This window comes from Solea solea, chromosome 12, assembly GCF_958295425.1.
Source record: "Solea solea chromosome 12, fSolSol10.1, whole genome shotgun sequence".
NCBI lineage: Eukaryota > Metazoa > Chordata > Actinopteri > Pleuronectiformes > Soleidae > Solea > Solea solea.
In genome coordinates, this window is record NC_081145.1 from 27,390,689 (window position 1) to 27,405,044 (window position 14,356).

The following is a 14,356-nucleotide window of genomic DNA, read 5'->3' on the forward strand; positions in this document are numbered from 1 at the left end:
CACTAGCCACAGCTCCACACACACTCACCTTAAATTAATGCTTTTGGTCCACACACCCGTTTAAGAAAAACGACAAAAAGAAGCTTGACCAGATAGATCATCTCAAACTGTTAATACGGTCAATAACAACTCAAACAGTTAGTTTAGTTGGAATGTCGTTAAGTGTTTTTTTTTTTTTGTTTGTTTTTTTTGGTCGTGAAGACACATGAGGAAGTAAGAAGTGGTGGTTAGCCTTTGGAAAAGTCTAAACACAATTAAACCTATACAGTAGTTCAATCTAATAAGACATTGGTTAGAGTAATGGTTTTATAGCTGATGTTACTACCAAGATCGCTTGTTCGACACAACTTGTAATTCATGTCTAAATGTTTCTGGAAGTCCATCACTCGACGTTCCAACCACCCGCACCTGAGGCTGTGTGTGTCTGTCTGTCTGTGTGTGTGTGTGTGTGTGTGTGTGTGTGTGTGTGTGCGTGCGCTCATGGAGACGGTGGCGTCTTCAGTGAATTGGTGGATCCTCCTTGGCTTCCGCTGCCTGCCGCTCCCTGTCCAACCCACTGGACCAAAACAAAACACAAAGACAGAGAGAGAGAGAGTATGTGCCGTTCCTTTGCATCATTAAGTTTGTTACAGGCGTACATTAAACACAAAAAGTGAAAAATGAAGTGCGATGATTAAAAAAAAACAAAAGAAAAACTGATGGTGGCAGAATATCGTGAGGTACTGCATGCAAATGCTGTGATGGTAGTCTTAAGATATCATCACCTTAGATGATGGAGTGCGGAATAAAGCCAGTGTGTAGCAGCAGAGTATGTATCATATCATCAGAGTTTGGAAGAATTGTCTGGCCCTTGGATAAAAATGCTGATCAATGTACATTTTTTTCACAGATTCCTATACTGTGCATTTAAAGATCGAAAGGTCTAACAGGCTTGACCTTGGTCCTTGACCACCCAAAACTAAACTCTTAATCTGAGAGTCCATAACCAAGTTTCCCCCCCCCCCATGAGCGCCAAGAATCAAAGCTGTCATTTGTTTTTTCAAAAAAGGCAAGAGCGTTATAGCAAGTAGACATGGCTATCGTTGGCTAATCGGCAAAAATGTCTCCGTCAGTCGACCTTGATCTGAGAGTGTGTTAAAAGCATTCTCCTGAGGCACACATTATGTGAAGCACTGAGGGAAAAAAAGAACTTGGTCAGTTTTAGGGAGTGACTCATAGATTGTATTCTGATGTATGACCTCAAGGCTCTAGTAAATTATCCGATTAGTCCTTGCTCCCACTGTGCACCACATAAGTAATGACTCACAACTTTAAATTGGCTTTAAAAGCTGAGTCATTTATTTTCTATGGTACATAAACTGCTTGTCGCAGCTTTTAGTTGTCAGTCATGTTCGGCCTGTCAACGGGTAAAAGCAGTTAGTTAAGTGAGTCATCTGGTTGGTAAAATAATTGAAATGTATGCTCATTATACGTTATCTGGCCTGATTTCAAATGGAGATGTCACTGGAGAAAATGCACAGAATCACAGACATGTTCATTAGAGACGGGATAAAAAATCCCGGGGTCCAGCCTCTCTCTCTCTCTCTCTCTCTCTCCTAATGAGCATCACTCGACCTCTTCTGTAATAAAAAGAAATAATGATGTCTGTGGTGGGCGTACATCAACAAACCCACATGAAGACCAACGATGAGAGCTAACAAGTTAGCCTCCTGCTAGCGTCTCCTGCTACGTTAGCTTCAGGAGTGTAAGGCCTTTTAACAACCAATGTTGAAGGCTATTGAGTCAGTGTCCTGCTAGATGCTGCCCATAACTTTATTAAGGCATGTTAAAGATGCCAAATGTAAGCTCATGTGAATATTTCATCGAAGGAGAAAAGAGGCGATGGCATCGATGCTAATGCATTTCATGAAGCTGATGGTCAGCGCTTAGCATCAGAGCTCCACCTCTACTGATCTGCAGTTCAACAACAGCTCAAAATGATGGCTATTAAGTTAGCATCCTACTATCTGATGCATATTACTGTTTGTTTTCTGGAGTGGAAAATGACATTTTCAAGTCGCCAAATGTGAGAAAAGATGTTTGAAGATGAAGATGAAGATTTAACATGAAGCTGATTTTGAGCTCCTGTCTTGTTCACATGTGAGGGAACGATGGAAAGGGAGATTGACAGGCGGATCGAGGTGGTGTCTGATTTACAGGTCGATCTACGTTCCAACCCTCATCTATGGTCAAGAGCTTTGGGTAACGAGATCACGAATACAGGACTCAGCCTAAGATAAGGTGAGGAGCTCCGACATCCAGGAGGGGCTCAGAGTAGCTCCTCCAGCTGAGTTGGTTCGGGCATCTAGTTAGGATGCTTCCTTGTGGAGGTGTTTCTGGTATGTCCCTCTGGGAGGAAACCTCTGGAGACTTGCTGGAGGGATTATATCCCTCAGCTGGTGTTCCACCTTGGTATCCCCCCGAGGAGCTGGGGGAAGAGACTGGGGAGAGGGGGCAGTGTGGGCTTTCTTGCTATGGCTGTTGCCCCCAAAACTCGCAGAAGTGGAGGATAGCGACCGTGATGTTTGCTTAACATCAGCTAGACCTCTAATCGAGGAAAAACAACTGTCTGCAGAAAGCGTAGATTCAGGCTTTGGCAAATGGGAATGAAAAAAGCGTAAATAAACAAACCATATAACGACCAAGATTGGTGGCTAAGGAGTTTGCATCCTGCTAGCTGCTGCCTATTACGTTTAGGAATGCTAAAAAAACAGAGGAAGGATGATAGCAGACGCTAATGTGTGTCGCGGTGATGATGTCGAGCGCATCCCATTTTAAATCTTCTCACCCCGTATGCTAACTACCAGTAGATTCAGGCTTTGGCAAATGGGAATGAATTTACATGAATCAGCCCAGCATCTGGTTCAGCGTGCTCTGTTTTTTTAATGAGTGTGGGCTGAGAATTCAGAAATAGAAGCAGCTCCAGTGAATGTAACCGCCTCTCCCTGTCTCTCCCTGTCTCTCTCTCTCTGTAAGCTAGTTACCTCACAACAGAACAAGTCAAGTAGACACGAGTCCTTTTTATTATGTAATGGGTTTATTTTATTTATCTACCTCCAAATGTCTCTTATTGTACTTTGTTGTGTCAGTTTTACATTCCATATGCTGTATTTTCTTCTGCTTCCATTTGGTATTTTTGTAATTAGTGTTTTTAACTAATTACACACAATTTGTCTTGTATAGAAGACTATACAGATAGAATATAGGATTGTCCTAAATTATGTTTCATTCAACATTGATTTCTGTCTATTTCGCTACTGTTGTGCATGTTATGCAACTTTTGTAATTTGAATTTCAAATTCTGGTTTCCAGGGACTACAGACGAAAAAGAAAATGGCTCTTGGCTAATTCTGGCACAATTACAGAAATGTTTATTCATGTGTACTGTTCTTGTTTAACTAAACTAATACATAAATAGATGGGAGACACTTCACATGGAATCATGGAAGATAAGAAAAGTTTTTCATCTTTTTCGTAGGGTGGGGCTTAACTGCTCTGATTTGTTAATCGGTCTGAATTTCTGTGTCGTTTCATGTCTTTCAATGGCTCAACTAATGGATTATGTGTGTGGTGATTCACATGTGGTCTTCTTACATCTCAAATCAAAGCCATTACAGACGTTGCATTATAGGCTTTTTACCCCCAATACCTCACAAGCTGACCGCCGTTTAATTATGAAGACATTAGGAGTTGGTGTAGAAACACTTTCTTTTCATGATGACTTGAAGCGACAGTGGACTTGTCATCAAGAACCACCAGCATGTCAAACATTTTACATATGTTGTAAAATATTTTGACATGAGTGATGTGAATCTCATGAGAATCTCCTCAACCTCTGGATGTCCTATGTGTTGATTTAATGCTAGCATGCTAAAACAATAAGCCAGGAGTCAGCAAGTAATTCAAATATCGTTCCAAGCAATTGAATACCTGACCAAAAATAATCAGATTTGAAATTATTGTACAATCATTTTTTTCAGAATAAAAGCTCTGAAACTACTTAAATTACTATTTTTTTTAAATCTGATTTTTGGGCCAGATATTCATGGTGGCGGACCACTTTTGGCCCATGGGCTGCCAGTTGCTGATCACTACAAGATAATGTACTTAATTTGAGGAAATGTAAAAGCCTTAAATTAAAACCCAGCAAAGACAATAGCATTGCTGGAGACTTGACGAGTCTCATCTCACCTCTTTTATCTTGTCCTTTGATGATTGCATGAAAAAGGATCATGAAAATGATTTCATTGCTTTAAAAACATCCATCGACAAACACCGTACCAGTGCACAGAGTGGTGCGTACCTCTATGAGCGGGTGCCAGTGCGCGATGGGTTTCCGTGGGTACGAGAGCATTTCACTCCAGTGTTCTCGGCCCAGGCTCTCAGCCTCGTTGCCCACCCTGCACACTCCAATCACTTCATTGTGTCCGACCCTGCGGGGCAGCAAATAATTCACACATGAACGACATAAATGGAAACAACAAGGTTGCCTTTTTTTTTTTCAACTTTCCTCTTTGCAACTGTCATAAACACGTCTCACAATAAACATTCTGGAAAAGAGAAAACCTTCTAACCCGAGGCCTTTTCTCTTATCTCTTTCCAGACCTCCCAAATATAAATAATATATGCATGAACTAACATATGGAGGCAATTAATCAAGCATGACAACTGGAGCTCTTTTGCTCCCATAATGCTAATTTATGGAATTTGATCCAGTTGCGTCACTACCTTTTTGAAAACCCACAGAAAACACTGAAATTCAGACATTAAAATTTACATATTCAGATTATTTTATAGAGATTATGTTGGAAAACTAGAACTCACTTCACACTTCCAAAGTGATTCAAGCAACTCTTACTAACTCTTAATCTTAAGAGGGAGTATTGCGTAAATGCCCATACCAGCGCAGAAAAGATGCATGGAGGTATGTAGGGTAGGGATGGAGATAACGTTTGGGACGGACAGACCTTTTAAAACCGAATGGTGTCTGTGTAAACTAACTATTGACTAATTACTCTTAAAAGAGTCTCTCTTTACTAATGACCTCTCTGTGTTAAAATGCAGGCAGTAATAAAAACATGGCGCCACGTAACGTACCGATCATAGTCCATGACGGCTATGAGCAGGCTGATCTGGTCGATGTTCTCAGGAGGAACATCGAACACGATGGCCTCGTTGTACACCGGGTTCAGAGTGTTCCGCTTGGTCGACGTCTTCCTCTTCTTTAGCCTCCGCCCCTCACACATCAGGGAAACTTTCACGTACGGATCTGGACACAAAGATCGTGGGTCTTTTAGCATCAGCATCAGAATGTATGGAACATTTATAAAACACTACAGAGAGGAAGCCAAAAATAGCGCACTTTCATACACATTTAACGACCCCTGCAGTAACACCGCACTGACCTGAGGCTCCAGTGATGTCCATGGCTTTCAGATTTCTGGCTTTGATCATGGTGATGGTGAGCCTGCCAGCCGTGGGGAGATAGCACAGTGAGAACATCAGCTCTCCCAGGTCCACGTTGTCCTGCAAGATTAGATCAACATTATTTCTTATTTCAATAACAAGCACTAAACCAAAGTTATATCATCATTGGCCATTACTCTGTCTGTTTCCATTGCAACGGAAGAAACACACACACAGAGTGATTCTCATGTAAACCACATCTTAAATATTTTACAAGCAGAATCATAATACAACACTCGAGAGAGTCATTTGTTCCCTCCTCCACGGAGGTTCTGATTTCATCACCTGAGTATGTTCCCATTAAAATTCTGGTAAGAATCTGTCTACTGATACATATTTGGATATCATTTGGTACGTGTATGCAGGATTAGACACTCCCCCATCATACTAACTTCCATCTGGTCCTGATCCAGATTACAGATTTAGCGGCAATTTAACTTTCACATGGTTCAGTCCTATATTTAACAAGTTCAGATGTTTATATCTCGTGACGTAACAGATCAGGATGAATGTTGTCATGTTTATGTATGAAGGTCATAGCTATAAGCAGGTTCAATTATATACAGATGTTTGCATTTCAGGTGCTGGGCTCTTGTCATTGTAAGAATTGCATTTTTGTTCGGGTGAACTTGCTTTCAGAAAAAGGTGATTAACACTATTCCTGTTTTGCCCTGAGGTGTTTCCTGTTAACCCGCTTTTCCCCTGTGTGTCAAACGTGACGGCAGCAACACCGGGGAGCTCGGTGGCAAACGTTACACTGTTGACTGATTTTATACTTTATTTTTTTAACTTTCATCCCTTTTTTAATTGATCCCAGCGCTGTCCAAGGTTGTATCACGTAAGGTTCGCATTCATGGCTAATGGCTATGCTAACAGCCGTGAGATGAACGCCTACCTACCTCAGTTTGTTTGGGGGGAAAATAAAGCGTTCCTCTAACATTCAGCCAGGTGTAATTATCAGTGTTAGCGAGGCTTTACATGTTAAAATCACACACTCACAAGCATGACCCAAAACAATCCGTGTACATGAATTTCATACACCAACAAACCTGTGTGTACATATGTATGTTTAATGAAAATCTGACCTCGTTTTCTTAACTACTCCAGAGATAATAACATCCTTGCTTTCACGACTCATCTCCATTCAGGCTCCTCTCCTAATTATCACGTCTGAAAATAACGTGTGATTGTGTGTGTGTGTGTGTGTGCACGAGCTTGTGACGCGCCCGGGGAAACTTTGACTCCTCCTTACATTTTACGCCTGAAACGCAAATAAAGGTTTAAAATTGATATTATGTGAGAATAGGCGAAGGCATAATAAGATATTGACATGCATCACCTTTAATCAGCAAACATTTTCTTGAGCTACCTCTGTTTCCATGGACACAGATTCAAGGCAGGTTAAAGGTTATGTCTGCAATTTATTTACTGAAGCAATCTTTTTTTTTTTCTATAGTCATTCATAGCAACTCCCAAGCGAAGAAGACAAAACCTCTTGTTTGTTTTTTAGTACAAACAATATGCGACACAAAGAACTATGGACACAAATGTCTTGTGTGTCTGTCAGACATGAAGACACACACAGAGGATGTTAACGATTTTGTATTTGGCTAATTAGCTCAGGGGCCCATTTAAAGGTCAGATGTGATGCATCTACTGGAATATAAGTAAGTGTCTTGCTCAGATATCAATAAGCGCTCCGTCTCCTGCTGATTGGGATTAATTGGAGTCCCAGCGTGTGCGCGCACTCATTGCTGTTGTGGGTCTGCTGCACAGAATTGCTAAATTGAACTAAATTAACTTTTTCTTCGGGGGACATTCACTTCAATATGTCCATTTATATGCTCGTACACCAGCATGCATACACACTGCCAGCACGAGCATTTCATTGTGTTTTGGTGCGGGTACAGCATAATGCTGCTCTATGCTGGTCTTTGCTGGTCCATGTTGGTCTATGCTGGTCTATGCTGGTCTTTGCTGGTCTTTGCTGGTCCATGTTGGTCTTTGCTGGTCTTTGCTTGTCTTTGCTGGTCCATGTTGGTCTATGCTGGTCTTTGCTGGTCCATGTTGGTCTATGCTGGTCTTTGCTGGTCCATGTTGGTTTACGCTGGTCTTTGCTGGTCTATGCTGGTCCATGCTGGTCTATGCTGGTCTACATTAGTATATGCTGGTCTATATTGGTATATGCTCATCTACATTGGTCTATGCTGGTCCATGTTGGTCTATGCTGGTCCATGTTCTAGGCTGGTCCATGTTGGTCTATGCTGTTCTATGCTGGTCCATGTTGTTCTATGGTGGTCCATGTTGTTCTATGCTGGTCCATGTTGTTCTATGCTGGTCTATGGTGGTCCATGTTGTTCTATGCTGGTCTATGCTGGCCCATTTTGGTCTATGCTTTTCTATGCTGGTCTATGCTGGTCCATGTTGGTCTATGCTTTTCTATGTTGGTCTATGCTGGTCCATGTTGTTCTATGCTGGTCTATGGTGGTCCATGTTGTTTTATGCTGGCCCATTTTAGGTTTTTCCAGCAGTGTTTTCTGACATTTATTGCAACAATTATTGATATAAGTGATTATGATGAGAACCTTAAATGGTGACAACATTAAAAGGTTTGGCTGTTATCATTCATCCCTTCATACACATAACGTTGGTTCAAAGTTCATGACGTTGTGACCACGTGAGGAGTTGAGTCATCATGCATGTTGCTCAAGCATAAATCCCCCTCTGACACTCCATCGTCATGGCTCATTGGAGCCTCAGGTGTGAATGCAGCTTGTTATGTGTCACACGTACACACACACACACACGGAAACTTGTTTTTATATCTTAGTGAGGACATAATAGATTCCCTAGCCCCTTACCCTAACCCTCTATTGGAGGATTGTTGCGCCTCAAACCGTTTGCTGTATGAATGTGGCTGAGGTGGTGTGTGTAGCTCACTAATGCATATTCCACACAAATGATGGGAAATTCTCTAAATTTGATGCAAGTTGTGCTAATAGAAAAATATGAAAAATATGGTTGGTTGCTTCTACTGCTGATTTATCAGAATAGAAGCCATGTGACAAATGTCTGTGTTGTATGTGCTATATTAAAATTAACAATCTACACTAGATGGCAAAAACAAAACAAAATAATATTTTTATATAATTGGAAAAATATATTTAGAAATTAAGGGACTAGCCTAAACCACCACAACTAAGTGCCTAACCCTTAAAACAGCTCTTAACCCTGTGTCTCCACAAAGTGTTTTTTGGACCTCACAAAGATATAAATGCAAATACACTCACACACGGTCTGGTTTCCATGACTTCAGAAGTTACTTATATTGACTAATTATACCCTTAAAACCTAGTCTTAACCCCATTAAAAGCACTTTAAAGTTGTATGTGTTTGGTCCTCACAAAGACACACATGCAAGAACATACATACACACAAACAGGTTTATACAGCTTATCTTGTGAGGACGCTGCATTGACTTCCACTCATTTGGACAAGCCTAAACAAAAAAATGTTGTCGCCAACCTTACCCATAACCAGTGAATACCTAACCCTAACCTAAGCACACTTCACATCCTCAGAAATGAGGTCCGTTCTGCCTCATTAGGCCATTAGGCTTTGGTCTCTATGAGATCAAGTGTTTATGCCAGAACAATGTCCTGAAGAGGAAACAAATACAAGTGTACACACACACACACAGGCTGGGACATACCATCTCACCACTGTAAACTGGCAAGCCTGCAGCTCTCCACAGATAATGCAATATAATGTCTCCCATAACACACACACACACTCACTCAGAGTTTTCAGAGTACGGACTGCCAGGCTCTCCTCTAACGGGCACTCAAATCAAGCCTGCGGTCAGGATTATGGTTGCCTGTGCTCGGCCAATGAAATTAGCCCGGTGCTCTCAAGCGTTCCAATAAAAGCACAGAGAGAGTGAGAGAGAGAGAGAATGTGGACAGTCTATATTCTCCAATTACAAAACTAGCAGCACCTACTCTCCCTCAGGATCCGCCGGGATTTGTGTCTACAGGCTTCTCCACTGCAGACGCTTCAATAATCTCAGGCCCAGTTTAACCAATCTCTGTCCTCCCTGTGTGTGTGTGTGTGTGTGTGTGTGTGTGTGTGTGTGTGTGTGTGTTTTGTGAATGGCTCCTTCAAAGTGTTATATCATTTCACAGAGATAGAATATTTATGTTGTCACACTGTTGAACTGAGGAGCCCTTCTTGGTGTAAAGAAAAGAATCCTCAAAAGAACGTTTGTGATTATTTAACATGAAGTGAACTTGGAAGGTGACGTCGATGCCAGCTCGGACTTCCAAGTTCCAATGTTAATTTAATGGAACGCAGCAAAGGGTGAGCAGAGGGTTGGTCAGTGTCGCTGCGCTCACATGCGCGTTTTTGTTCAGGGACGGCGCGATATCACCACAACTTTGAGTATCTACTGGTACTTTTACAACTTTTAAACTACGAAGTTCTTAACAAAATATTTGTGCTAGCAATTTCAAAGACATAATTATCCAGCTGTGTAACAAATATTCTCTTCCCATTAAGAAGAAATTAGCAGCCCACAACATGACTCAGCCGAAATGCTGTTGCTAGGATTTTTGGGTTGTATTGTATTTAAAATATCTGACATCTGATCCAGATAATGTTGTGTTTTTTGTTGTTGTTGTCGCAGATGATTGTGAAGTGAATGACGAAAGAGCTTTAACTACCATCATGATTATGTAAGATCTTTCACTGACACATAACATAACCTACACTCGGGACACATAATGGCCGTTCCGCTCAGGCAGGAAATGGCCGTCACAACATGTGACACCTCAATCTGCCCGGCAAATTAATATTGTGTTGCTTTTGTGGACCTCTCTGTCTCCTACACCAAAGTCCATAGAGAAAATTAGCATTTTTAAGTCACGACGCTTTGTTCAGATTAACCTCAGTGACACAAACTGACCACACGAGGCAGCAGTGGTCCAACAGCACGTGTGTCCCTGTCAGCTAAAATCACTGCTTTTTTTCTATGGGCTTTGGTGCAGGAGAGTGACTGGTTTACAAAACCTAGCTGTCAGCACGATTAAAAGATAATATAGTAAACATACTGTACATACAGGGAATAATAATATTATATAATTAATTTCAGTGTTTCTGTTTAGTTTTGTTTTGTAAGGGTTTTTCTCATTAGGACAAAGGGAAGCGAGTTTGTTCAGCTCACTTTAACATTAGAGATCACGTCACATGAGGCCTAATCAAGAGGACAATATATGTGTGTGTGCCCGGCTGAACACGGTGGAAGTAAATCCATCACTGCCGAGGCTGAACTTTAGCTGTATAAATGAATGCACTCTGGCAGAATCAGGTTAGGTTGAAGGCTTCCTCATAACTCTGAGGGAAAGACACAAACTAACGGGAGGACAGTGGGTACAGATGATCTGAAGGTTAAAAAAAAGAAAAAATCACCTTAAAAGGCAGTTTTCAAACAGATATTTGAATGTTATATTTAAAAAAAAATATGTGCATATTTTCAATAAATCAACATTGGAAAAGTGTGACTATAAACCCCCAAATGAGAAGCATCTGTAGGTTTGGTATTTACACTTTTATCACGAATCAAACTGACAAACGTGAGAAAATCTCATTTCTGTTTATATATACTGTATAGTAACGCTGAGTAGGGCTAGTTCTTTTTTCCAAAATGCTTGCTAACTCTCTATATCATCAAAGTTATTCTATAATGTGACGTGGCCATTTGCAGTTTCAGAAAAAGAACAATCACCCGATTTGTTCTATGCATGTGTGGAAGTGCAGCTACTTCCTGTTATGAAGGCTATTTCGGATGTTCTGGTTATAGGGTTTTATGTGTTTTTCAGTACGAGTTGGGTCGTGTGACAGTCATTGTTGTCTTCTGATGACTCAAAAAGGTCATGGATACAGCTCAAGCAACTTTGTACTTATTTTTAGACAGTCTGATGCACTTTAAGGCTGTATGTTTTAACTTCAAATGGGTTTTAAAGTTTTGTGCTTGAATTCCCCCCCCCCCAATGTTCAAACGGATACAAACTTGTACAAATCCACTTTATTCTCCACCTGAGGGTCGCAGGGGGAGCCAATCCTAGCTGACATAGGGGGAAAAGCGGGATACACCCTCAACAGGTTGCCAGACCATCACAGGGACGCATAAAGAGTGAACAACCATTCACTCTCACACTCTCAATTTAGTGTCCAATTTAATCCCTAATCTCCAAATCCCCAAAAGCAACCAATACATTTATAGCTGCTACCTCCAATTTCCATTGAAGTTTTTTTGGGTCACTGCCAAGTTTTTAAAGAATTAAAACTATTAAATAAATATCACATAACAAAGAAATCATTCAAACATTGAGAACATCATCATTTGCAGGTTTGAAACACACTGATCAATGACATTTTATGGACCAATAGATAATTCGATTAATTGAGAAAGTAATCAACAGATTAATCGATTATGAGTTACTGGTTACATTTCCTGTAAATCTGTAAAATAGGCATCTGAGCAGTATTACATAGTGGCCTTGACTCAGTCTTGGTTTCCTAAAAGACTTGGGTTTTGTCTGGATCTCTCTGAACACTCCTTAAAATCCTCAAGATGAAAAAACAGAGACATGTGTAGATCGTGTGTCTTGTGTCCCTGTAAATATATTCAGGATCTCACTCTGACTCAATGGACCATGAACATCTACAGCATCATATTTCTCACTTAGTCAATAAGGGCAAATGGGAGGACAAGTGCTTGTTATATGGTTCCATTTGTCATTGTTGGGAAATGGGAACCTCCTTCACACACACACACACACACACACACATGCTGCATATGCACACAGTGAACCCATTTATCAAGGTCCTAATTAATCAATAGTATTGACTGGCCCTGCAGCAGCTGCAGGTTACAGTGTCTCTGAACTCTTCAATGTCTTTATCTTCAAAAGGTCTTCAGCCGAGGACAAAGAAGAACACACAGATGTAACGACGCGACAGATGTCCAAAGGCAAATTGAAATGTCTTCACATGAACCTAATAGAGATGCAGTGTGAGGAGGAGTCTCTTGACACTTCAAAACAATTGAATACACTAATCTGCTCCAAGCTATAATTCACCGACATTAGCATCGCGGTCGCTGATGTTTATCAACGTGTCGCGGCTATAATCTGTGCTTTGGAGGAAAAACAAAAACAGTTTTTCAGTCAAAATTCAGGCCTCAGCAGAGAAACTCATCATATACTCAGAATATGAGACTAAAAATGCTTGTTAAAGTGGCGAGAACTAAAGGTGAAGGCTCACACAGGTGGAGCTTTCTGTCTTTATTCTGCATCCGTTTCATCAGTGCTAGTGCGTTTTCCTTGGAAAACTAACGGATATGGACAAAATGTAGCAGTACCACAAGAAATCATTTGGGGGCAGTGTAGAACGTAAGAAGGTCGCAACTGCTAAAAATGTGTCGCAAAAAGCTGTAAATTAGAAGTTTCTTGTAGAAGTCAATGGCACCTTTTCATTGAGACCTAGCTAATTTAGGTTAATAGCTATGTTTACATAGGGCACAAGTACTCGGAATACAAGCCTGATGGAAATAAAAATATGTCATGTAATCCGAAAAAAAAGGGTTAAAATCCCAAAGATATAATTAATCTTTGATATGTATATGTCAGGCTGAAGTAGATTTAAAAGTTTGACTTTTTTTAAAGTGGAAAAAAAATATTAATATATACATTTTTATTGCTGTTTTGACGTTTTCTGCCACTAGGAACAAATGAGTAAGTTTTTGCGTAGCTTAGCCATTTTAGGCTAATTTAAGGAAGTGAGACCAAAAATAAATATCCTCTGGAAAATCTGACCTATATTCATTCAACACAACCAAAATGGCTTAACAATAAAAACTCTTAAGGGTTAAAAGGTCTAACTTTCCCTTAAATGACAACGGGCTGTAAAGTAAAGGAGCTGCCTTAAATTTCAGCAGAACTTGTAAGTGATGCTCTGTGTATAAAATCAATTAAAACTCATTTTTAACTGTAAACACTAATCAACTTGTCTAATTAGGTATAACAAGGCCAAGCTCCACCGATGATGTCAGGACTGTGTCGCTGCTCCCTTTACTTACTTCAGAAAAGTGAATCCGTCTATGAACACGCAGCCCAGAAACATGTACATTTAAAATCCAGGGTTTGTATGATTGTATGAAGGGCTCGAGAGTCCGCGACAGGAACCATGATTTATATACGTGTGGACTGAGACTAGACCAGTGGAGGGTACCACCCTCCCGTAATCCCAGGGGAGGTAACCTAGTTCTGCTGGGGACAGAGAGGAAGTGAGCGAGCGGGAAGAGAGAGACACTTCCTCACAGATGCTGTGTTGTCAAATAGAAACACAACCGGGTCAAAAACATTAAATATACAGGTTTGTTTGGACACGTGAGCCAATCGGCAGATATTTTTGTAACTTTTAGTCAATAAAAAAAAAATCTCAATTACCATCCAAGTTTTTGCCAAATGGAAAGACTATACACTGGTTTTATTTCATTGTATTTGTTTGTGAGTGTTTGTGGCCTTAGCTTTTTTTCTATATTAAATAAGATATTACTTTTGATATTGAACAAAACTTGTTGATCGTTGTTGACAGACCGGACAGGCTACAGGGAATCCAGAGAAACACTCACCTCATAAAATCTACAACACCTACATACGTCTGAGAATATTTTTGCCACTTGATCTCACCATTAAAAAAAAAAAAAAAAAAAAAAAACTTGCGTTGGCTCAAGTCACACACCAAAGTCCATTGGGAAAATGTGCGATTTTACGTCACAGCACACAGGAGT

General features: G+C 40.5%; 1 protein-coding gene across 1 annotated transcript in view; it reads right to left on the minus strand.

The window, feature by feature from the left end:
- Nucleotides 1-2: 2 nt before the first annotated feature.
- Nucleotides 3-14,356, minus strand: part of syt9b (synaptotagmin IXb) — a 35,739-nt gene continuing 21,385 nt past the window's right edge. The window contains exons 5-8 of the mRNA XM_058646462.1: nt 5,445-5,565; nt 5,137-5,308; nt 4,343-4,472; nt 3-556 (exon numbers count right to left, since the gene is read on the minus strand). Coding sequence (XP_058502445.1) covers nt 479-556; nt 4,343-4,472; nt 5,137-5,308; nt 5,445-5,565 — 501 coding nt within the window. The 3' untranslated portion in view covers nt 3-478. The remainder of the gene's footprint in view (nt 557-4,342; nt 4,473-5,136; nt 5,309-5,444; nt 5,566-14,356) is intronic.